Raw genomic sequence first — 23,398 nt, forward strand, 5'->3', positions numbered from 1 at the left:
ATCCGCTCTTGAAAGTTTATTTAGGGCTCTCAAAGTTATCTTGATATATCTACATCAGTGAAGGTGCTAGGCCGTGTATGGTATCGTTTTCGTATAAATCTGGGTTGCTGAATCCATTTAAGGTATCACATTGACACCATTCCACAAAATTAAAAAAAATCTTTTTAGGGTTCCGTACCTCAAAAGCAAAAAACGGAATCCTTATAGGATCACTCGTGCGTCTGTATGTCTGTCCGTCTGAATACACAAAATAGTTCTTTACCTATAGATGACAGGAAAACCTATTAGAAATGTGCAGTCAAGCGCGAGTCGGATTTAATGTACGGAACCCTTAATACGCGAGTCCGACTCGCACTTGGCCGGTTTTTTTTAAACTCCTCTTGACGCTTAACCGCTGAACCGATTTCGTTGAAATTTGGTATAGAAATAGTTTGCGTCCCGGAACAGGACATAGGATAGATCTTATAACCAAAATCATCTTTAGAAGGTATGAAAAGTGGCGTGGAAATTTGTACGGGAAATCAATCTCCGCTGAACCGATTTATATTAAATTTGGTATGGTCTACATCTTTGATTTAGTTAAAAATGAAAAAAAAACATGACTTCAAACCTAAACTTAAACAGTATTAACTTCAAGAAGTCAATTCTGAATTCCCCCCTACACCTCATTTTACACCTTTAAAGGATGATTTTTGAGATAATTTATTATGTCCTGTCTCGGGACTCAAAATATATGTGTACTAAATTTAAATTAAAACTGTTCAGCAGTTTAAGCATGAAGAGGAGTTTAAAAGAAAGTATTTTAATAAGTTTATATGTTTTTACTTTGGAATGGTGTCAATGTGATACCATAACTAAATTTGGTACTGCGAATTTATACGAAAACGATACCAAACATGGCCTCGTAGCTTTACTGTTGTAGAAGTCAAAATAAAATTGAGAGCCCTAAATTCTTATTACTTGACCAAACTTGTGTAGAAGGAAAAGGAAAAATAAAAGTCTTCGGCAGGAATATAAGACACAAATATATTTTTTTTTTGCGTTATTATTTCAATCATCAAATATAAACATACCTTGATTATATTATTTTAGTGAGATCCTCATAGATAAACAAAAACATTTACTTAAAAAATTACAAGGTCGAAATGTCACGGAACTTGTAAGAGTAATATGTGAAAAATAAAAACTTTTATGAAAATTTAAGAAGCATCCAATTGCGTCGAGGAATCATCTGTATTTTTGCTTGTTTCATTACCTCCTCGCTTCTTTTTTGTCCTTTGTATTCTGTAGCAATTTGTTAGATCTGAAAATAAAGATAACTTGCGTCGTCACGGATGTCGATTTATAGGTTTTAGGGAGTGCAGAATTCGAAAACGATGATCATTTTATAATCCAAGATGGCGGCTACGTATTTTGTCATAAAAGTCGTCATGAATATCGTTTTATAGGTTTTAGGAAGTTCCGATTTCGAAAATGATGACCAGTTTGGAATCCAAGATGTGTGCCGTGCACTTTGTCATAAAAGTCGTCATGGATATCGTTTTATAGGTTTTAGGGAGTGCAGAATTCGAAAATGATGACCATTTTGGATTCCAAGATATCTGCCGTGCACTTTGTCATATAAGCCGTCATAGATGTTGATTTATAGGTGTTAGGAAGAGCAGATTTCGATGATGACCATGACCAACAAAACGACATCCATGTCGACTTTTAACATAGTGCATGGCCGCCATCTTGGATTCCAAAAAAGTTATTATTTTCGAAATCTGCGCTCCCTAAAACCTTTAAAACGACAGCCATGACGACTTTTATGACATACTGCATGGCCGCCATTTTGGATTCCAAAATGGTCATCATTTTCGAAATCAGGGCCCCCTAAAACCTATAAAACGACACCCATGACAACTTTTACTACATAGTACATGGCCGCCATTTTGGATTCCAAAATGGTCATCATTTTCGAAATCAGGGCCCCCTAAAACCTATAAAACGACACCCATGACAACTTTTATGACATAGTGCATGGCCGCCATTTTGGATTCCAAAATGGCCATCATTTTCGAAATCTGCGTCCCCTAAAACCTATAAAACGACATCCATGACGACTTTTATGACATAGTGCATGGCCGCCATTTAGGAACCAAAAAAGGTTATCGTTTTCGAAATCTGCGCCCCCCAAAACCTATAAAACGACACCCATGACGACTTTTATGACATAGTGCATGGCCGCCATTCTGGATTCCAAAATGGTCATCATTTTCGAAAGCGGGGCCCCCTAAAACCTATAAAACGACATCCATGACGACTTTTATGACATAGTGCATGGCCGCCATCTTGGAATCCAAAATGGTCATCGTTTTCGAAATCTGCGCCCCCTAAAACCTATAAAACGACACCCATGACGACTTTTATGACATAGTGCATGGCCACCATTTTGGAATCCAAAATGGCCATCATTTTCGAAATCTGCGTCCCCTAAAACCTATAATACGACATCCATGACGACTTTTATGACATAGTGCATGGCCGCCATTCTGGATTCCAAAATGGTCATCATTTTCGAAAGCGGGGCCCCCTAAAACCTATAAAACGACATCCATGACGACTTTTATGACATAGTGCATGGCCGCCATATTGGAATCCAAAATGGTCATCGTTTTCGAAATCTGCGCCCCCTAAAACCTATAAAACGACACCCATGACGACTTTTATGACATAGTGCATGGCCACCATTTTGGAATCCAAAATGGTCATCATTTTCTAAATCTGCGCCCCCCCAAAACCTATAAAACGACACCCATGACGACTTTTATGACATAGTGCATGGCCGCCATTCTGGATTCCAAAATGGTCATCATTTTCGAAAGCGGGGCCCCCTAAAACCTATAAAACGACATCCATGACGACTTTTATGACATAGTACATGGCCGCCATCTTGGAATCCAAAATGGTCATCGTTTTCGAAATCTGCGCCCCCTAAAACCTATAAAACGACACCCATGACGACTTTTATGACATAGAGCATGGCCACCATTTTGGAATCCAAAATGGTCATCATTTTCTAAATCTGCGCCCCCCCCCAAAACCTATAAAACGACACCCATGACGACTTTTATGACATAGTGCATGGCCGCCATTTTGGATTTCAAAATGGTCATCATTTTCTAAATCGGGGCTCCCTAAAACCTATAAAACGACATCCATGACGACTTTTATGACATAGTGCATGGCCGCCATCTTGGAATCCAAAATGGTCATCATTTTTGAAATCTGCGCCTCCTAAAACCTATAAAACGACACCCATGACGACTTTTATGGCATAGTGCATGGCCGCCATTTTGGATTCCAAAATGGTCATCATTTTCAAAATTGGGGCCCCCTAAAACGTATAAAACGACATCCATGACGACTTTTATGACACAGTGCATGGCCGCCATTTTGGAATCCAAAATGGTCATCATTTTCGAAATCGGCACTCCCTAAAACCTATAAATCGACACCCATCTCGACTTTTATGACAAAGTGTTTGGCTACCATCTGCATGCAAGACATTTCTATTATCTTTACGTACAAAAATGGCCCCCTGTCAACTTCCAACCGAGATTTAATCGATAATTTATTTGATTAATGTTCAGATTAATTCAATTTCAATCTAAGTTAGGTCGACTAAACTAATCGTGATTAAAATTTGAGGATTAACTTTTTTTATTCCATTAATTAGTCGAATAAACAGTTAATCTATTAAGTCCCATCTCTGACCACGGCATTTTTACACTTTGAGAATATCTGAAAACAAATGAAGACAAGGAGCCATTTTGCAAATCCAGTAACTTTGTTATTACTTTTGACAGCGCGTGTCATGTGTCTACACAGAGTCGACACAAAGTCGAAACATTTGCGACTACTTTGTGACTGCAATATTTCTCAGCCTTAAACCATATTTATACATCATAATTAACAAGTTTCGTAGTATGTAAAGCGTTATTTCTGTTATTTAAGTATAGTATACGCATCGAAGTACTAAAAATGCATCAAATAATATATTTATGAACACAGGCACTGAGAAGTAAACAATTTCATTTCCGGCTAAACTAAAACAATGTGGTGGCGCGTTGATTATATTACACTTAGTTTATCAAATCACTCGAGCAGTTTAATTCCCCATAATAATTTAAGTCCTATTGTAATATAAATGCAAACAATATATAATTACGTCTTGTAATCCGTTTTAGAGATGGCGTATTAATGTCACTTATTTTTATTTAACTATTTTTCCATCTGACAGTTTCCATTTGACAGGAACAAAATGAACGAATGAATGAATGATTTTGGCATAAAGTAGTCGCAAACTAGTAACAATGTGTGCACACGGCGACCACACTTTATGTCAATTTGTGTCATGTGTCGACCCTTCCCCATTTCTGGTAACTGTGTCGACACGGCGACGACTCTGCGACTGGAATTGTGACCGAAACAGACGGTGTCGACACAAGATGTGTCTACACCGCGTCGTAACGGCGACTGGAAATGGTTGTATGGGCTATCTCTATTAGGTACCTAAAATGTACCTATAGGTATTAAATACTGTGGTATGCATGTAAGGATACCGATAACATTATCTACAATTATTATCAGATATATATGTATCATTAAATCTTATCAAACGGACCAAGTGGACAGGACACTTACTTATGGAACCTGTCTGTAGTCATCTTGATGGATTACAGTGAAACACTAACAGCAATAGTAAATACAGTTCATTTTAGAACCGCTGTTCACACAAAACACCGCAAAATTTGATAACACGAGAAAGTTTCTACTTTGTCACACTTCCGAAATTAATTTAACGGAAAAACAACGTTAAATTCTTAAAACACTTCAATAAAAGTTTGTATTAATTTCAAGACAGTCACTGCAAAATATATGACACAGCATTGCACACCTGTTTCATTCACTTGTGAGAAATTAATCTATTGTTTTGCGAAGAACAACACTATTTGGCCGCAGTCGACCACTACGCGCTGTCATGTGGTGAGTGAACTGGCGAGAAAAAAAACTGAATGGTAGGAACAAGCCACGATTCAATGACCTTTTCGTAAACCGCGCCACCTAGCTGCCCGTGTTGAAACTAGAATGTTGTGTAGCGAGTAATGCGTCAACGAGATTTACGAGATTAAGCCACCTGTCGGCGAGTAGCACACAACTTTATCTGATGCTTGATAAAATTCCGCTAAGTGCACAATACACTCATTTTTATCATTATAAATTCAGTTATGATATGATTGTTAATATAAAAAAATACATTGTGTTTTATATGTTACGAAAGGCGGAATACAATACACTTCTGTATACAGCGAGCTGCAGAAGTGGCATCCCATTCCATTCATACTCGTAATGTGTGCACTTTTGCAGCTGAGTGTACAAATAGTTCAGACGTTCAGATTCAAAAAGCAGCACAAACTTTTAGTAGGTGGGTACAAGTACCTTAGTAGTAGGTATATGTTTTTTGGTTTCATACTTAGTGGGGATCCCGCGATGCAGTCTGGCAGGTGAACTGGTGTCAATCTCCCAGGTAACGTGGTTTTAGAGGTCCCAGTACCAAATCCAACAATTAATGTAATATTATGAGTAAGTGCTAGTTTCCGGATCGGCATTCCGTTCTCGACCATTTCTTATAAGGGTCAAATAAACCAGCGAACATCTATTTTTGTACAATCAAGTAGATATGGATACCTACCGAAGTAATTAGAAGAGATCCATTAGTTCTGAACAATAGGAATCGTACAAATCACTCACCAGATTGAAATTTTAATATTTTCTTTTATTGCCTTTAAAGTAATTCAGCAGCAATAACTGCAGGCGATGTACCGAAGTATGAAGATGTGGAAGAAGGAAATCTTGAAAAATCTTAGGGAGGAATCCCTTACTCAGTTTATAACTTTATAAGATAGGTTCTTTTTTTGTAAGAATCGCTTTATTTATTTATTGAAGAAGTGGCCCTTGCCAAAACACAGTAAGCGTAGGTCCCTATCTACAGCCTATCTAAAACATTTCACCGTAAACTAATAACGCCTTATAAATCTATGAATTTCACAATACAAAGCTTTGTCGCTTGTCGCTTTGTCGGTTGTCGGTCGGTGTTTAAGGGTCTAACGGGTTTATATTAGTTAAAACTCCAGTTTATAAAATATGATGTTTAATCTTCTACTGTGGAAAAATGAATAAATTCGACAAGCAAAAAAACAAATGAAGCCGCGTTAGCTTTTTTATATTATAGGCTGCCAGCAATACTTATAAGCTGCCAGCCTTCGCGGAGGTGTAATTCCGTTTTCTTGCCAACAGTCGGTTTTTTGACAAGGTTGACATAGAATAATGAGTTTTTCCTATAACTGATCGGTCCAATACTCCGAGGTCCAAACCAATATACCTACTTATTTAAAAATTTAAGGGATGGATTGTAAATCAAAATTCTATTTAATTTCACTCACATAGATAAAAAGTAGAAATTTATATTTGAAAGTAGGTATATTAATATTATTAAATTTTCACAGATTGAATAGATTACTTTACCCTTTAGGATACCGATAGAATTAAAAAAATGCATCTTCTTTCACCATTCACGTCATATTTCAGTTGAATTCTGTCAAAATTCGAGGAACTAAATTTATAGTAAAAAATAATTATATTTTTTTATAATGTTAGCTTAAGTGTGAAATAATAAACAGATTTGAATGCATTGCTGTTCAATATAGGTATTTATCACATTTAACGAACATTATATTGCTACTATACCTACTACCCCGGTCACTATCGTATTTGTTCACTTCAAAGATAAATTGGTAAGTTTTTTTCGGCGTTTTCTTTCATTAGATTATTTCAGCGATTGCTAATGCTAAGCCTTGGAGTCTAACGCTGCGTCTTAGGTAAGCGAACAACTCGCGAACGCGACGCGACGAAGCGCGGCGCGGCGGGCCCAAGGCGTTCGCATTCGCAACGAGATCGCTCAAGTAGGATACTTCTATAGCCTCTATAGGTAACAAAGGATTGACGGCGCGATTCAGGAAATGAATTAGAGATTAACTAGATACGATATAGTAACGATATGTGACGTCCCGCAGAAAAAGGTACCTTATGGCGGTAGGCGCTTACGCTATTAATAACGCCACTCCAATATTATTGCGGCGCTATGTGACGTAAGCACCGGCCGCCATAAAGTACCTTTTTCCGTGGAACGTCACATATCTTCACTATTTCATATCTAGTGAGTCTCTAATTCATTTCCCGAATCGAGCCGTGATTCACCCCGCGCCGCATTGCGTGTTGTTCGCCTACGTAAAGTACGCTGCGTTACAAATTATTTGATTTGATTTTTACAGGTCAACAAGTACGAGAAATTTAAAGTTATCATGAACATCTACTCAGAAGTCTGTAAATAATTAAGTATTTGTGGCAAGGGCACTAAATGCTTTGTAAACTGTATCCTGTGTTGACTTCAGTGACGGGTATTTACCCACTTCTAAATTAAATGACAACATTTGAAGAAGCTTACGAACTTACTGGTAAGATTTCCATACCTATAGTTCGTTTTTTTTAGCATTAGAAATAAGGTAAACAATCTTGATGTGTCTTTTAATTGAAAAAGACATTTTAAAAATAAGTTACGGCAAATATGTAACAACTATGAATCTAATACGATCATTTATATTCTTCTGCTTTCATTTCATAAATGATAGTTACTGATTTTTAATAAGCGTTTTTCAATATAAAGACATGTCAAAATCGCTTACCTTCTTCCAAGTTCTTTCTAATGCTAAAAAAAACGAACTATAACGAGTTATACTTAATAAATATTTTCTTTACTGTTATAGGTATTTAGTTATTTGCGTCATATATTAATGTAACCCAAATAATTCGATTAGTGGTAATTCGTAAATTATTTAATCACCTAGATTTAATACCTTCCGTAGATCACTTGTTACAAATGAGGTACTTATTTAACTTGTGTTTGTATGTCACGTACCTACAAATACTTTAGCTATATTTAATGTAAAAAAAAAACTCTTTGGTGTAGTATACAGTCACCTATATATTATAACAAGAATATATTATACAACGAAGGCCGCAAAAATATCTGACACGATCTTATTTGTAGAGCCATATTTAAGAGCGCGTCACATATTTTTGCGGCCTTCGAAGAGTAGGTAACATAGTACTGCAGGTAACTCCCGCAAAACAAAACACATTTGTACAGTATTGGATACTAAAGAAACGTTTACCCTATTTGCTGAACACTTTGCCCACGGATATAGTAAAAGAGCCCAAAATAAATAGATTTAAAATCAGTCTAAAAAATGTATCTCCTGAATACTCTATAGGGGATGTGTTACCCTATAGTGTATTCATGATATACCTACCTATTTCAACTACGAATGTAAACCTATTCTAATTTTTAAATTTAATTAAGTATAGTATTATAGTATATTGAGACTCCACAGTCAAACTAAATGTAGTTTTGTGGAGCATTGTATGTAACAATAAAGTTGTAACTTCTAGTATAATAAATAACTAAAAAAAAAAAGAAGGTCAATGCTATGGTTTGCTAGGATTTTAACAGCAGTTGCACGTTTCCAGGGCACGGTAGATTCAATCACCTAGCCTTGTTCACTAATGGGTTTATCCTGCTCTACGCGACCACAGAATGCCTGGGCCTGGGCTATATCTTGAACAAGGCGGAATGCGACCTGCATGTCTCTATGGGAGAACGCGGCGCGATTTCTGCTGCTACATTCATAGGTGAGACTTACGACAATCACTTTTACGCTTTGGTTTATTTAGCCTTTTGGACGCCAATGACCGATATATCCGCACCGCAGGTTCAACGCCAAAGACTGATTAATCGGTTCCAGACCACAGAGCAACACAGACCTACGTGCCTATGCATAAAGATTAATTTCAGTTTTGACATTTCGATGACGTGGCGTCCGAGTGACAGCTTTTGTGTTTGACACGGCGTCGAAAAGGTTAAACCTACTTAATGTAAAGTAACCTACTTAGGTGAGAGCCGGAGCATAAGGAAAACTCAGGATCACAATAGTCTCTCTAGGTCTAATGTTCTAAATCTCGTTAATTATTTGATACCTACGAATAATTGATAATTGTAGCTTACAAGGGCATGGCAGTAATGATGTAAGTACCGGTCTTCACTCCTCATAAATAAGACCAACTACGAATCCAAAACCAATATAAAAAAAAGAAAATGAAAATCCAAATCCACATTGTAATTTCTATTTAATTGGATCCTGTATTTTTAATTCTTAAACTTTGCTTTAAGTGATTGTACACCAATGACAATTTATGATTGTTACTGAATAGATGATATTATATGATATGATACGCAATACGCAAGCCACACGTGACCACATGAACACCTCCAGCGACGGTTGTGTAGCAGTCCGCATGGCTGAATGCCACCAGCAGAGAATAAATATAGATATAGGTGCAGATAGGCAGTGCAAAAAAACGAACATAATCACCTCCTTTTATTCGAAGGTTTGAATTTGGTAGCTTTTCAAGTATAAAATGGACAAAATAGAATGCGATTAGCGTATGTGTTTAAGAAAAATGTTCACTTTTATTGATCGGAAGGTGTTGTGGCGCCGGCAATGGTGTGGGGGTACCTCGGTGACAAGTATGGGCGGCGTAAGACCATGTTGCCCGCGACCGTGCTGGCTGTCCTGTTCTCCTTCCTGTCGTCTCTGTCTACGAGCTTCTGGTCCATGTTCCTGCTGAGAATGATCACTGGTACTCTGTAAGTCTATCTAGTCTGTAATACACGCCTAGGAAAATGGAAGATGTATTGTTTATAAGTAAGCTTTCATGTAGCATCGATTTTAATACTTGTTCGATTTGATATTTGACGAGCAGTACCGTCTTTACCATACGGGCACACGGGGCCCGTGCCCAGGGCCCCCATCCTCAGGGGGCAGACAGGGGGGGGGGGGGACAGTACCTAACAGTATATTTGATTACCCATCCCATAATAAATAGAAGATCATAGACGAAAAATGTTAGTTAAATTCGCTTTTTTGCTTTCCATTCCAAATGGGCCTCAGCATAGTTTAAGACGGCCCTGTAGACGACCGATAGTGACCTGTTTATTTTTTAAATACCTATACTATGTACGTAAGTATATATTTTTTTATGAATTCAAAGTTGGCTTGAAGTTACATATAAAAGCGAAAAACAGTAAAAATCTTAAGAGCAAATTAACGGGATGTACCATCAGAAGAAACCGGAATAGGGTGCGGTTAGCGTTATCAGTTATCATGTTTTGTGCTCTATCCAGTCTCTAACCGTTTCGGTGCGGATGACATCGACAGGCGTGTCATAAATGTTTTTTAACGTGTGGATGACGCGACAGCCGTGCCATCATATTCTATGGCGTAATAAGGCACGCCTGTCGTGTCATGAAATATTTGTTCGCCGCCACAGTCAAAAGTTTTCGAAAATGGAAGACGTAACGAACCGGTTAGCTCTTGTAATCTAGGACTCTCCTCTCCCCAGGATTTCGGCTTCCTGTGCTACTGCATACGTGTACCTGGGGGAGCTAACTTCGCCATCTAGACGCGCCGCGTCCATCGCATGGGGCTCCGCCTTTATCGCAGGTTCTTACTTCGCCATGCCCTGTAAGTACCCCACTTGTCGTTGTGACTTTTGGAATATGATATTATGAACCATGCACACAGAGACGGAAAATAAATAAGCTGAAGTCATGTATACGACATATATGTACAGATAAGTAATTTATTTATCTCATATTATTAGCACTTTGACAAAGATAAATGGTGCAGAAATCATCAAAATCCTTGACCGTACTTTAGTTAACCCTTTCGCCGCCACGTCAATGAAGTAATAAAGTGTCATCAACGCCATGTCAAAAATTGCATGTAAACAAACCTGACCAAAACCACGACTTGATATGTCGTGGCGTGTGGGGCACGAAATGTACCTACTGACTTTATATCAAGTCAATGGCGGCGAAAAGGTTAAATTGAAACGAACGCACAAGATAGGAGTAGGACCTTTTGCGTTCGTAAAAATGTAACTAAAGTTTTTGCTTCGGTGTAGACAAATTCGATTTATGTGGACTAATTTTAAATGAGATTTATTATTGGTCCGTCATAATTAGAATTCATTAAATTACAAACCTTCCTTCCTGTTTTATTTTGATTTTTGTACAATAAAGTGTTTTACTACTACTACTCCTACCTTCCAAGCAATGTAGAATTGATATTGGCTTCTTCTAATTTTAAAAGCAAACGGTAAAAAGTTTGACTTACATACATACATAGCTACAAGATCGATAATGTTGCAAGCTCTATAATTTGATTGATTTTCTGAATATAACTTATAGTATTCGCCTGGATTCTTTTGCCGCTAAAGTTCTCTGTCGGCAATGGCGCTCTTAAAATCGTGCCGTGGCGAGTCCTGATTTGGGCGTACACGATATGGGGCACCACCGCGTGTGTCGGCATGGCCATTCTGCCCGAGAGCCCCTCCTACCTGCTGGCCACAAAGGGCGGCCCGGAAGCCTTAGCGGTCTTGGCTAAGATATATTCATGGAACCAGAAAAAAACTGCCGCTGAGTACCCGGTAAGGTACCTCTATATTATGGCGCAATCTGAGATAAATAGTACTTTGCCTTATGGGAAACGGTCGAAGAGATAGTTCAGATCCGGAAACCGCTATCAACTTTTAGTATGTCATTGGGCATGGTATTGGGTCTCCAAAACTGCCGGGAGACAGCGGCGCCGGCCATCTACTTCAGCGGAATGACGTCATCAAAATGACTCCCGCTTCGTAGCGAATATTGCATATTGCACCTAAACTATGCATGGCACATAATCGTGTGGGGTATTGAATGAAAGCCAGTTAAAAATGCTATATTTCATTTATACAGTGTGTACCAAAATATACAGTCGTTTAAGAGCTATTTGCAAAATAATCAAAATGATGAAAAAAAATATTCAATTATTTGGGTTTTACAACCAAACCAAAAGTCGGACGTTAAAGCAATGTACCTACTACAAAATTAAAGACGACGTCTGACGCCATACGTTGATATCAATAAAGTCAAATTTGGACCAAATATGTGGAAATTATGCATCAAAATGTAGATATTTGCCCATACAAATGCATTAAAGTTAAAAAAATCCAAATTGGTCATTTTCAGGATAATCCGCGTAAGCTTCTAGTATGTTATTCTTTAGTAATATGACCTGGGTTCTAAACCTGTCGGGAGACCATCTCTATTGTCCCCCAGTCACGAATAATGACGTCATACAAATAATCACTGCCGAATTTCGTAAAATGTAAATTATAGCTATACTATGAGTCACACATACTTGTGTGTTACATGCAATGAAAGGTTATTAAATTTAGTATGATTCACCTAAACATTATTTGTAAAAAATGTATAGTTTCAGAGCTAGAAACAAAGAAATACCACTTTTTATGGAAAAAGTAGATATATATCAATTTTATAGCTAAACTAAAATCGTCAAAAAAATGTTGCGTATTATATTTAAAAAACCAGTTATTCAAATATACATCACAATTTAAATTTTACATTTCCGATAAAAAACTGTAGAATTTGTGGAAAAAAAACTAAAGCGCGCCAACATCAACAATTCTACCTTAATCTGCTCATATTATGCAAAGAATAGTTCTGATTATCGAGTATTAAATGAATGAACATTACATAAAATACATGAAAACGACATTTTCGAATGGAATTTTAATAAAAAAAAAATACTTGATAAGTAATCAAAATACACGTCGGTTAAAATCAAAGACATATGTAACTTCGTATAAGATGAATAAAGTCTAAGGAAAAAACGTATGGAGTCAGACGTCGTCTTTAATTTTGTAGTACATTGCTTTAACGTCCGACTTTTGGTTTGGTTGTAAAACCCAAATAATTGAATATTTTTTTACATCATTTTGATTCTTTTGTAAATGGCTCTTAAACCTCTGTATATTTTGGTACACACTGTATAAATGAAGTATAGAATATTTAACTGGCTTTCATTCAATACCCCACACAATTATGTGCCATGCATAGTTTGGGTACAATATGCAATATTCGCAACTAACCGGGAGTCATTTTGATGACGTCATTCCGCTGAAGTAGATGGCCGGCGCCGCTGTCTCCCGGCAGTTTTGGAGATCAAAAAGTTGGTAGCGGTTTCCGGATCTGAACTATATTCCCACAAGGCAGTGCACTAAAAGGTTGAATACTCTTTTTTGGCACACCTACGTACCTACTTATTGGGTTTTTTAAAAGCTTGGGTCGAGGATCCTAGGCGACGATATATCGAATAGAAAGATATTCCATAACAGACATACCTATCTTTTGCACAAAATGCTTTTACCGAGATTTTAACCTAGATCAACATCAGGTTCATTGCCATATTTAATTACTTACTATTTGTAATTAAAACTATTTTTTCCTTTCAGATAAAAGAGATAGATTGCCCTGCTATTAACAGTCCGAAATTTAAAGAATCCCTAGCGCGAATGAAATTTATGATAAAGCCACCATTGCTGAGATGTGTCGTTTTAAGTCATATCTGTAACTTCATGGTTTTTATGCAGTAAGTTAACACCATTCATGCCGTACATTTTTTTATATCACGTCGATGGCAAACAAACATACGGCCCGCCTTATGGAAAGCAGTCGCCGTAGCTTATGGACGCGCGCAACTCCAAAGGTGTGCATGCGCGTTGCAGACCCTTTTCAAAACCTGTACACTCCTTTTTCAATAACCCCATAATGTAGAGTTGTAGACCATCGGGAACACCTCGGCAGGGAGCTCATTCCACAGCCGGAGCATGCGCGGGAGGAAATAACTCTTAAACCGCACAGTGCGCGACCATTAAGGGTCTATAAAAAAAAATACGGTGTAAGGATGAACACCCTGCCGACGGCGAGCGAAGAACGTTTTACATCATACAAAAACGTCACTGCACGAGCGAGCAAACGACCTAATAAACCTTACTTGAAAGTGTGAAGGGTACTTTGACAGCGCACATCATTAGGTAACGCCTAATAGTTGTCCATGGCGCGGTAGGCACGACTAGTACTAGTAACGACGAATTTAGGTGTTCTTGGCGTTCAAATTGAGTGGATTTTATAATGTCTGTCATGCTGGATCAGTAGGCCTAGCACATGATTGGCGCGACAGTATCTCGCGGCAACATAGACTACCCGTCTTTTACTAACTATGTTAACAAAAGGGGGCCTGGTAGTCTAACTCGCCGCGAGATACTGTCGCACCAATCATGTGCTAACCCGGCAGAGTTGTGACATTGAACACCCCAAAAATCGAATAATTTAATATTAAGGTTGTTTTTCAGGAGTAATGCATTTTATGTGTGGCTGCCACACATTGTGGATGAACTTTTGAGACACGGTCCGAACAAGCTTGGCCTAAGCATGTGTCGGATTATGAACGATATACATAAGAGTATCAAGGTACAGATGTAGAGTATCATTATTTTCCATCGTATTTTCACGGAAACATTATACGAATGTGTCTTGCTATTTCAGTCAGTCTCGGCACAAAAAGTACTGAGGTTGATTGAAATGCCATGACAAATACGAACGTCTCCGAGAAAATACGATGGAAAACAATTTATGCTCTTCTTCTGTACTTGGGTATAAGAACAATATTATCTATTGCTTACAACGGTAAGACAGTGTTAATTCAAGTAAGATGTTACATTTTAATTTTTTTTAAATTTATTTACACAAAAGGTACACACTTTCAAAAAAAGTATGGCCATCTTAGGGGTTTGTGGAAGATGTCGCTATGAGCCTGATCCTGATAATTTGCAATAGCAACCGTTTTCTGCTTACCTAACTGTCTCCAAGCACTTATATTTATAGGTAGGCGCACTTACCTTGAATTCATTATGGCTACAAATATAATGACCACCAAAAAATACTTTGGTACCCTAAATAAAAAAACATGCTTACCAAAAAAAATTTCTGAACACCAAAAAAATAAGGCCTAAAAATACAAAAATACCACCATTTTAATTACGATTGCACTTCAAATTGTATTCAAATACCAAATATAGATGGTCAAGCAAATCTTGTCAGTAGAAAAAGGCGCGAAATTTAAATTTTCTATGAGCTGATATCCCTTAGCGCCTACATTTTTCAAATTTGCCGCCTTTTTTTACTGACAAGATCTGCTTGACCAACTATATATTGAATGATCACAAAAAATCATTAATGATCACCAAATCTTGAAGACCAAATTAATGCGATATTTACACCTAAATAAACCATTATGATTACCAAAAAAAAAAAAAATGTATACATATTACCAAATAAAGTAAACTGATCCCAAAACTACTAGCCCCTCCCGCTCAACCCCCCCGTAGCCCGCACCGCATACCTACCTAACCTAATCTACTTTTCTAGTAGCATTTCGTTATGCTACTAGAAAAGTAAGTTAAGTGGGTTAGGTTAGGTTAGGTTAGTTGTAATCAGAGGATACCGGACAGTGAGCGCGGCAGCCGCGTGCGTGCTGGCCGGTTCTCTGCCCTGGGACCTGGACGCGAGGGCGTTCGCGGCGCTGTACCAGTGGCGCGGAGAGGCGCGAGCCCGGGGTGACCCGAAAGCACCTCAGGAGGTGGCGAAGCGGCGCACCGAGCTGCTAAAAGACGCGACGGAGATATGGGTGCAGCGGCTCGAACGGCCGAGGGCTGGCACCCGCACTGTAGAGGCGGTGCGCCCTGTCCTTCGGGAATGGGTTGAAAGACGCTCCGGTGTCCTTACTTTCAGACTAACGCAGGTACTGTCGGGGCATGGCTGCTTCGGCAGCTACCTGCACAAGGTTGCCCAGAGGGAACCGACACCGGAGTGTCACCAATGCGGAGCCGACGTAGACTCGGCCCAACACACACTGGCTGAGTGCCCAGTTTTTGGCGAGGAACGGGAGGCGTTGGTCGCCCAGGTAGGTCAAGACCTTTCGCTGCCAGCCGTAGTTCAGGCCATGCTGGGCAGCGAAAGTGCGTGGGAGACTGTGCTCACGTTCTGCGAGCACGTCATGGGAGACAAGGAGGCGGCCGAGCGCGAACGGGAAGTCCGGGCCGAGGCTGACCTAATGCGCCGCCGCCGCATAGGCCGCAGACGTGCCGCTCACGAGCGGAACCTGCCGCCCTGATGAGAGCCAGCGGGCGGCGGACATGGGGGCGTCCCCACCCATGACGCTGGCTCCCGAGATGGTATGCGCAACCTCGTGTTCCGGAAGCGCTTCCACAGGGAAGATCACTAAAAAAAAATAGGGGTATGGATCCTAGTCAGGATAGCCGCTGCGGGGTCGCGGACGCATTGCGCGAGCTTCCCCGTAACCCCGCAACCATAGCGGCGAGAGGACACCATGGGGTTTAGTGGGTAGTGGGGCCTCTTTACAGCCCTGAGTCCCACATAATCGTCCGGGTTTCTCCCAGGCCCGGCGGTATGCGTAGACGCATTCCCCATGTTAAAAAAAAAAAAAAAATAAGGTTAGGTTAGTTATAATTTTGGTGATCATTCATTATTTTAGGGTGGTAAAATAGATTTTTTTGGTATTATGTTTTATTTGTGATAGAAAGACTTGTAAGTTATTTTGAGTTCTTTTTCTATTTGTGCATAGTTTTCTTGAGACTTGGTGAGGGACTTAGACGCATAAGCTATTGGATTTTTCCCATTTACTAAATCTGGTGATCAGTTAAATAGCAGCCATTCATTATTGGCCTTGATGATTTACAAATCTAAATAACAACATTTTGCAGCTGGTACTGGGCGAGTGTGTTCCGGCGCATATAAATGCAAGCGTGTACCCAATAGCGACGTGTGTCGGAATAGTTACAGCTAATCTATATGCAGCCATTGCTTTTGGGATGAAAAGAGGCTGGGCAAAAGCAATTATGTACTGTAAGATGGTTTTTAAGCTTGTTTTGTTTCTATATGGTCGTTATTAAATCATGACACATTTAAGATATAACATGAAGTATTTTCGATTTTTCGATAATTAACAGATAATTTCACTACCGTAAAATGGTCCTACTTTGCTCCAAAATTGGCTCCACTTTAAGGACTTTTGAATATTTTTAAACTGTTCATTATTTAAATATTTAGGCAAATTGAATATGAAGAAAAACATCTCATGTGACATATTTTATCGGTAAATCAACTTTATGAAATGTTGTTTTATATAAAACGAAGCTCTGAATAAAGGGCACAAGATACCCATTGTTGGTGGTATTTTTGCTCCTACCTATAGTTCACTCAGGGGTGCAAAGTTACCCCATTGTGCGCCAAATTAATAGGTCCCGCCAAGAAAAGAGAGATTATTTTTATGACTAAAGTAGCAATTCAAAAAATATATACAATTTCGTGTATCTGAGTATATAAATAATAATATAGATATATTATGTTTGGATGTATTAGACGTTAAGTTTTTTTTTTCTAAATTGGACCATAGTTAGGCTCCTATGTGGGCATAGGAGCAAAGTAGGACCATTTTACGGTACGGCTTTGAGAGTTAAAAGTTGAATGAATGAATTGATGAAATGACAATGAATGAATTCGTCTTATATTAGGCTTTCGGCGTAATCGCGGGATTCACGGGACGGGTGGTCGGCTTGCGGCGTAATCGGGCAGTTGGAGCTTTCATGGGATTGGGGTACTTGGGTAGCTGATAATTCACCACTAGTAATTATTTGACTGCGGTGCGTTTCTGTCGTGGAGACGCCCTTTCCAAAACAATCAATTTAAAAATTTTGGTTCTAATAAGGAATAATCATATAACTATGGGTTGTTGTAGGTGTCATCATGGGCACATGCGCCTTGTTAATTGTGTTGGCGTCGTTGCTGCCGCACTACATCGCGGGCATTGTGCTGTTGGTGCCGGGCGTGTGCGGCATCGCCGCCAACACGGTGCTGGCTGCAGCTATAGTCGAGGTGATCCCCACCAGCATGAGGTACAGTTGCAGCTAGCTCTTGTAGTTGTCTGGTTGACTGCATTGCTGCCACACTACATCGCGGGCATCGTGCTGTTCGTGCCGGGTGTGTGCGGCATCGCCGCCAACATGGTGCTGGCTTCAGCCGTAGTCGAGGTGATCCCCACCAGCATGAGGTACAGTTGTAGCTAGCTCTTGTAGTTATCTGGTTGACAGCGTTGCTGCCACACTACATCGTGGGCATCGTGCTGCTCGTGCCGGGCGTGTGCGGCATCGCCGCCAACACATAGGGTGCAGCCGTGATCGAAGTGTTTTCTACCAGTTCAAGGTACAGTGAAACCTGGTTAATTGGCACCTGGATAAATGGAAAACCTAAATAATTGCAACCAAAAGTCCGGTCCCAGTCCCTTGAGACCAAAAGGCCTCTATAATTGAAATTTTGGAACCTCTATAATTGCAATTTAGATTTTAGTGCTTTTCGTAATTTTGCCTCTATAATTGACCACATCGCAACTTAAAACCTCTATAATTGACACTGTGCTAAAAAATCCGTTATTTTTGCTCTTGTTTTTACCTCTATTATTGAAACGAGTCTTGCTTATTACCTCTGTAATTGAAATAATGTAGTTGTATACAGCTGAAACAATATTTTAATAGCAATGATCATTTTATTTATATCTCCATCCAGAATTTAATTTATTTATTGGGTATCTATCACAGCCTGTAGTAGGTGAAATAGTTTTGATCAATAAAAACAAAGTATGCTTTTTACATTCTAATAAAACTTTCTTCTACAATTCAAGGGAATTTTTTAAACCCAAATGATAAGAAAATAAAGTGGTAATTAATGTAGTGTAAAAGTGCAAGTATAGACGGAAGCATATATATAATGTAAGCGTGTAAATCTACTTAAAATGGTTATTTGCACCTCCATAAAAGAAAATTGTCAGAACGCAACCTCTATTAATAAAAACCTCTATAATTGACACTACGATTTTTTGAACCTCGTTAATTGACACGACCTGCTTAAATGAAAAACCTGGTTAATTGACAAAAATTGGCCGGTCCCTTGAGATTGCAATTATCCAGGTTCCACTGTAATTATACAAATTACAGGAATAGAAATAAAATAGAAGACATTTGAACTACGTCGGCCGAAATTTATGTTACCTTTAGGCAGTTTTTCCGCGATTTAAGAGCCCATCAACGTGCACACTACCGCCACTGCTAAATAATCGTGATTATTTAAATTTAATGACAGAAAAAAAAATATAATGAGATAAAAAAGGGGGCCGCTACAGACTGTATTGTGTATTTAAGTACCTTTTGAATACATCAAACTAGTTTTTATGTTACTGGATTCGTCAATCTACGCGTCCAAAGTTAAAACGACCGTTTTTGTTTTGAGCTCATAAATAATCGAACAATATGGATTAGGTTTGTTCTAACTGTCACTTAAAATCGGTAGATAGATCGAAAAGCAATACGTTTGGAAACTTCCTACTTATGCAATGAAATGACGGGTTATAAACAGAATATATATAATTAGAATAAATATGTATGTATGTGTATTTGTATAATAAATTTGTCCTCAGAGCCCTGGCGATGTGCACCCTCTTCATGATAGGGAGGCTGGGCGCGGCCGTAGGGGCCCATTCGCTGGCGGCGGGACTTGAGAAAAACTGTATCGCCGTAGTCCTGTTTATAACCATACTCACTACAGGTTAAGGTTGCTTCTATACTTTTTAAACTGTACCTTTGAATGTTCTTGGTAATTTAAGCTTCACTGAACTCATCCGTAGTATCCACCAGTATGCCACTTATTAAGTACCAGTCCGCCGGACAATATCGGCCTGTCAGTTAAACGCAAAAGGTGACAGTTCCGAACACTGACAGGTATCGTCCGGCGAACTGGTAATCTGTGGGCCCCGTAAGAATGTTGCGACGGTCATTTGAGACCGCATGAGCGATCAAGTGGATGTGTTTTGGTAATGACAGCTTCGCTCTGGCAGAAAAGCGTTTCTCGTAATAAACAATTTAGTGACCGCGCGTGAACGCTAAAGTGTACTACTATACTTGCTTCTTATCCCGGTCGATTTCGGCCACAACGACTGCATTATATTATGCCTAGGAGCGGCGCTGGTCCGCCCGCTCGTGCGTCCTCATGTGACTGCAGTATCCAATCTTTGTCAAAACTATAAGGCTCTTACATCCAAATAGTTTACAAGCAAAGAAAGTAAGACGACAGTGGACAGCCGCTTCTTCATGTATCTAAACGTAGTCCCCGTGTTTCTCCCTGGATATTGAGTTTATGGAGACTGTACACAGTTTATTGTATGTTAATAAACATAGCTTCGTTTCGTTCGGTTGTTTTAGATTTTCAGGGCTTCGTAGTCAACTAGGACCCTTATTTGATTGTTACATCTATAAGAATTAGTAGCGAAAAATTAATTCCGTACAATGATTAGGTCTATCCTTGGGTCTATCTAATAATAATTTAAAAATTGACCAAAAATAAATAAAGAGATTAAAAAATAATAAAGAAATCTAAAAAAAAATCAGCCCAAGGTACATCGCTGTGTTAAAAATATAAAATTGTTGAAAATTGAGGCTACTACGTTAAAGGGGCCCACTGATTAACAGTCCGCCGGACGGTATCCGCCTGTCAGTTGTTTGGAACTGTCACCATAATCTGTGCTGTTAATCATTGGGCCCCTTTAATAATGTTCATGTTATCATTTCTAGTAACGGGGGTCCTGTTGTTCCTGTGGCCGGATAGTGAAAAAGTGCGGGCTACTATGGAGGCGCAAAATTTCAACTATTGAAGACTGCAGCTAATTATTGTATATTAGTAAAAATAGTCTTGTGTAAATGTATATATAATAAAATAAATTAAATTAACTATTGATACTATTATTTCACTATTTAAAATGAAATAGAGTAATTTCTATAAAATTATGATTTTTACTGATGTTACTGATTTTGCCTAGACGTTTTTTATGTCCGAACCATCTCATGGCTCCTCTACACTATGGGCCAACGCCGGCCACTCCAAGGGACGCATTTATGCGTTAGAGGGAGCAAGTGATATTGCTATCTCGTTCTACCGCATGGGTGCGTCCCTTGGAGTGGCCGGCGTTGGCCCATCGTGTAAAGGAGCCATCAAACGTCGTTCAACCAGTTTATCTGCAATAGGTGCTGTTTTGCAGCTGCCTCTGATGTATTGCGTTTTTTATCGAGGAGTGTGACACCAACTTAGTTTACATATTTACACGGAAACTTACGAACACCTCTTGCTATTTCAGTCAGTCTCGGTACAAAAAGTACTGAGGTTGATTGAAGAAGCACAAATACGAACGTTTCCGAGAAAATACGAAGGACTTAAGTAGGGCCGATTTAGACGGCGCGCGAACTCGCATGCGATTTTAGTTACATTGCGGACTGTTGGTTGCGTCCAATTCAACCGACCGATCAAAAACCGCAATATAATAAAACTCGTATGCGAGTTCTCGCATCGTCTAAATAAGCCCTAAGAAGGAACTACTATGCACTGCATGTGTAATATTATTCTTCATGTCTTCCTCAACCGAGTGTTAAAGGTTTTATACGTTCAGTGCCAAATCTGATCACTGGGTCTGGCTGGGATTTAGGTTCTGTAAGAAAATGCATATGTATGTAAAAAAAAGCACCGGTTTTATCTTTTAAGTACTTACGTATTTTATTATAGGTAATACATTTGGTAAGTACTTTATTTAATTACATAAATTAAAAGTTAAGTAGGTACTACGCTACACATAAGAACGTTAATAAGTGCATTAAATTGTCATTCTATAGAATTTGCTAATTATTTAAACATTTTAAACAAACCGCCATATTGAAAATATTGAAATCATCATTCAGTGACAATTTCAATATGGCGCGGTTTGTTTACTTAGTTAGCTAGTTCTATAGAATGACACTTTAGACAGGTTTAATTAATAAATAATGCTATTTAGTATTATAGGTAATACATTTGGTAAGTACTTTATTTAATTACATAAATTAAAAGTTAAGTAGGTACTACGCTACACATAAGAACGTTAATAAGTGCATTAAAGTGTCATTCTATAGAATTTGCTAATTATTTAAACATTTTAAACAAACCGCCATATTGAAAATATTGAAATCATCATTCAGTGACAATTTCAATATGGCGCGGTTTGTTTACTTAGTTAGCTAGTTCTATAGAATGACACTTTAGGGTCGTTTCTCAAAAAGTTGGCACCGCCGCCTGTAAATAGGTTTATGTTAGAACTTTTTTTTCGTTATGTACTATTTTTATATATAAAAAATTAATACATATTTAGAGAGACTTTTTACACAGAGGCCTAATACTTTGAAAAAGATTTAATGAATATTGATTACAAAAAAAAATATTGTAACTACGTTTATCCGTTAACCTGCCGTGTCCCAACGCGAGGTACTGATGTTCCGAGCTATGAAAACCACACAAAATATTAGCTTAATTTAACGGCATTACCGTATTTTATTAACATATATGCTTAACTTTTAAAGTATTACTATCGCATAACAATATTATACTTATATTTTAAGTTATTTGGCTTCAAAGTTTGTCCAAGGCAATTCTTAACAGTCACCTGGCGCGTCACGTTCACGACGATTGTATAACCCCCACCGCACCTTTCCCGTCTCACTCCGCACGAGCTGAAGCCGTCACTCATCAGCTATCACCTGGTAGGACGAAGACGTGGTTATTGTGCTTCGCAAATAAAACACAAACGACAAAGTATCGGAAATTGGAGTTTGTAATGGGTAAGTACTCTTTATCCTGGAGTCGATATCTTGCTAATCATGTAACCTATCGCATTACTATCAAGATATGTAACGTAAACAATAGTTTAGTTTTATATGCCTAAGTATGGAGTTCATCAAGCTAATACATTTTGTGTATTCGCGATATAACTGCCATTTTCCCCATCACCTGCATATCGTCCACCTGGCTAAAACTGCCAGGTGGATGAGATTTTGCGGCAGGTTAATGTCACTGATACCACAACTAATACTCGTAACTATATAATTATATAGCGGTTATATCGCTTTTGTGTGTTAATTTAGGAATAAAAACTATCCTGTCTGTTAAAGCTGCATATTATTGAAATTTTTGTACTTTTGTCTTAAGTCTCGTTAACCTGTCCAAAAAAGTCAGGTGAATGATGCAATGGCAGGTGAACGAAGCGTCATTCACCTGCCATATGACAGGTGATCGATAATTATTTAAAATCCACGTTACATATACTCAAACTAGATTTGTGACGTCCCACGGGAAAAGGTACCTTATGAGGGTTTTTAGTTTTAGACATATATTAAAATGTTTTGTAAA

The 23,398-nt window shown here is 38.6% G+C and overlaps 3 protein-coding genes across 4 annotated transcripts in view; 2 read left to right on the forward strand and 1 right to left on the reverse strand.

Moving 5' to 3' along the window:
* Positions 1–5,073, reverse strand: part of LOC134667379 (pre-mRNA splicing regulator USH1G) — a 25,722-nt gene extending 20,649 nt beyond the window's left edge. Inside the window, exon 1 of the mRNA XM_063524776.1 lies at positions 4,690–5,073. Within this exon, the coding sequence (XP_063380846.1) occupies positions 4,690–4,712 (23 nt within the window). The 5' untranslated portion in view covers positions 4,713–5,073. The remainder of the gene's footprint in view (positions 1–4,689) is intronic.
* The window catches only part of LOC134667386 (synaptic vesicle glycoprotein 2C-like), a 20,098-nt gene extending 4,728 nt beyond the window's left edge, over positions 1–15,370 (forward strand). Inside the window, exons 2-8 of one of the 2 annotated variants that reach the window (XM_063524785.1) lie at positions 7,377–7,559; positions 8,632–8,793; positions 9,646–9,808; positions 10,564–10,685; positions 11,414–11,652; positions 13,519–13,655; positions 14,419–15,370. In XM_063524785.1, coding sequence (XP_063380855.1) covers positions 7,526–7,559; positions 8,632–8,793; positions 9,646–9,808; positions 10,564–10,685; positions 11,414–11,652; positions 13,519–13,655; positions 14,419–14,548 — 987 coding nt within the window. In that variant the 5' untranslated portion in view covers positions 7,377–7,525 and the 3' untranslated portion in view covers positions 14,549–15,370. Of the gene's footprint in view, positions 1–7,268; positions 7,560–8,631; positions 8,794–9,645; positions 9,809–10,563; positions 10,686–11,413; positions 11,653–13,518; positions 13,656–14,418 lie in introns of those variants that run through there. The other variant, XM_063524786.1, reaches the window with a different exon arrangement.
* Positions 15,371–17,596: 2,226 nt separating this feature from the next.
* On the forward strand, positions 17,597–20,860 carry LOC134667667 (uncharacterized). The gene is made up of 3 exons (XM_063525089.1): positions 17,597–18,039; positions 19,614–19,741; positions 20,764–20,860. The coding sequence occupies exons 1-3, from the start codon at positions 17,891–17,893 to the stop codon at positions 20,841–20,843; spliced, it is 357 nt and encodes a 118-aa protein (XP_063381159.1). The 5' UTR covers positions 17,597–17,890; the 3' UTR covers positions 20,844–20,860.
* Positions 20,861–23,398: the final 2,538 nt, after the last annotated feature.

This window comes from Cydia fagiglandana, chromosome 9, assembly GCF_963556715.1.
Source record: "Cydia fagiglandana chromosome 9, ilCydFagi1.1, whole genome shotgun sequence".
Taxonomy (NCBI): Eukaryota; Metazoa; Arthropoda; class Insecta; order Lepidoptera; family Tortricidae; genus Cydia; species Cydia fagiglandana.

What these genes read in the sequence shown, in the direction of transcription:
- LOC134667667 (XM_063525089.1), top strand. Translation starts at nt 17,891, where the DNA reads ATGGGCACATGCGCCTTGTTAATTGTGTTGGCGTCGTTGCTGCCGCAC. An exon ending in GTGATCCCCACCAGCATGAG is followed by an intron (nt 18,040 to 19,613) that starts GTACAGTTGCAG and finishes ATTTGTCCTCAG; the next exon opens with AGCCCTGGCGATGTGCACCC. An exon ending in TATAACCATACTCACTACAG is followed by an intron (nt 19,742 to 20,763) that starts GTTAAGGTTGCT and finishes TATCATTTCTAG; the next exon opens with TAACGGGGGTCCTGTTGTTC.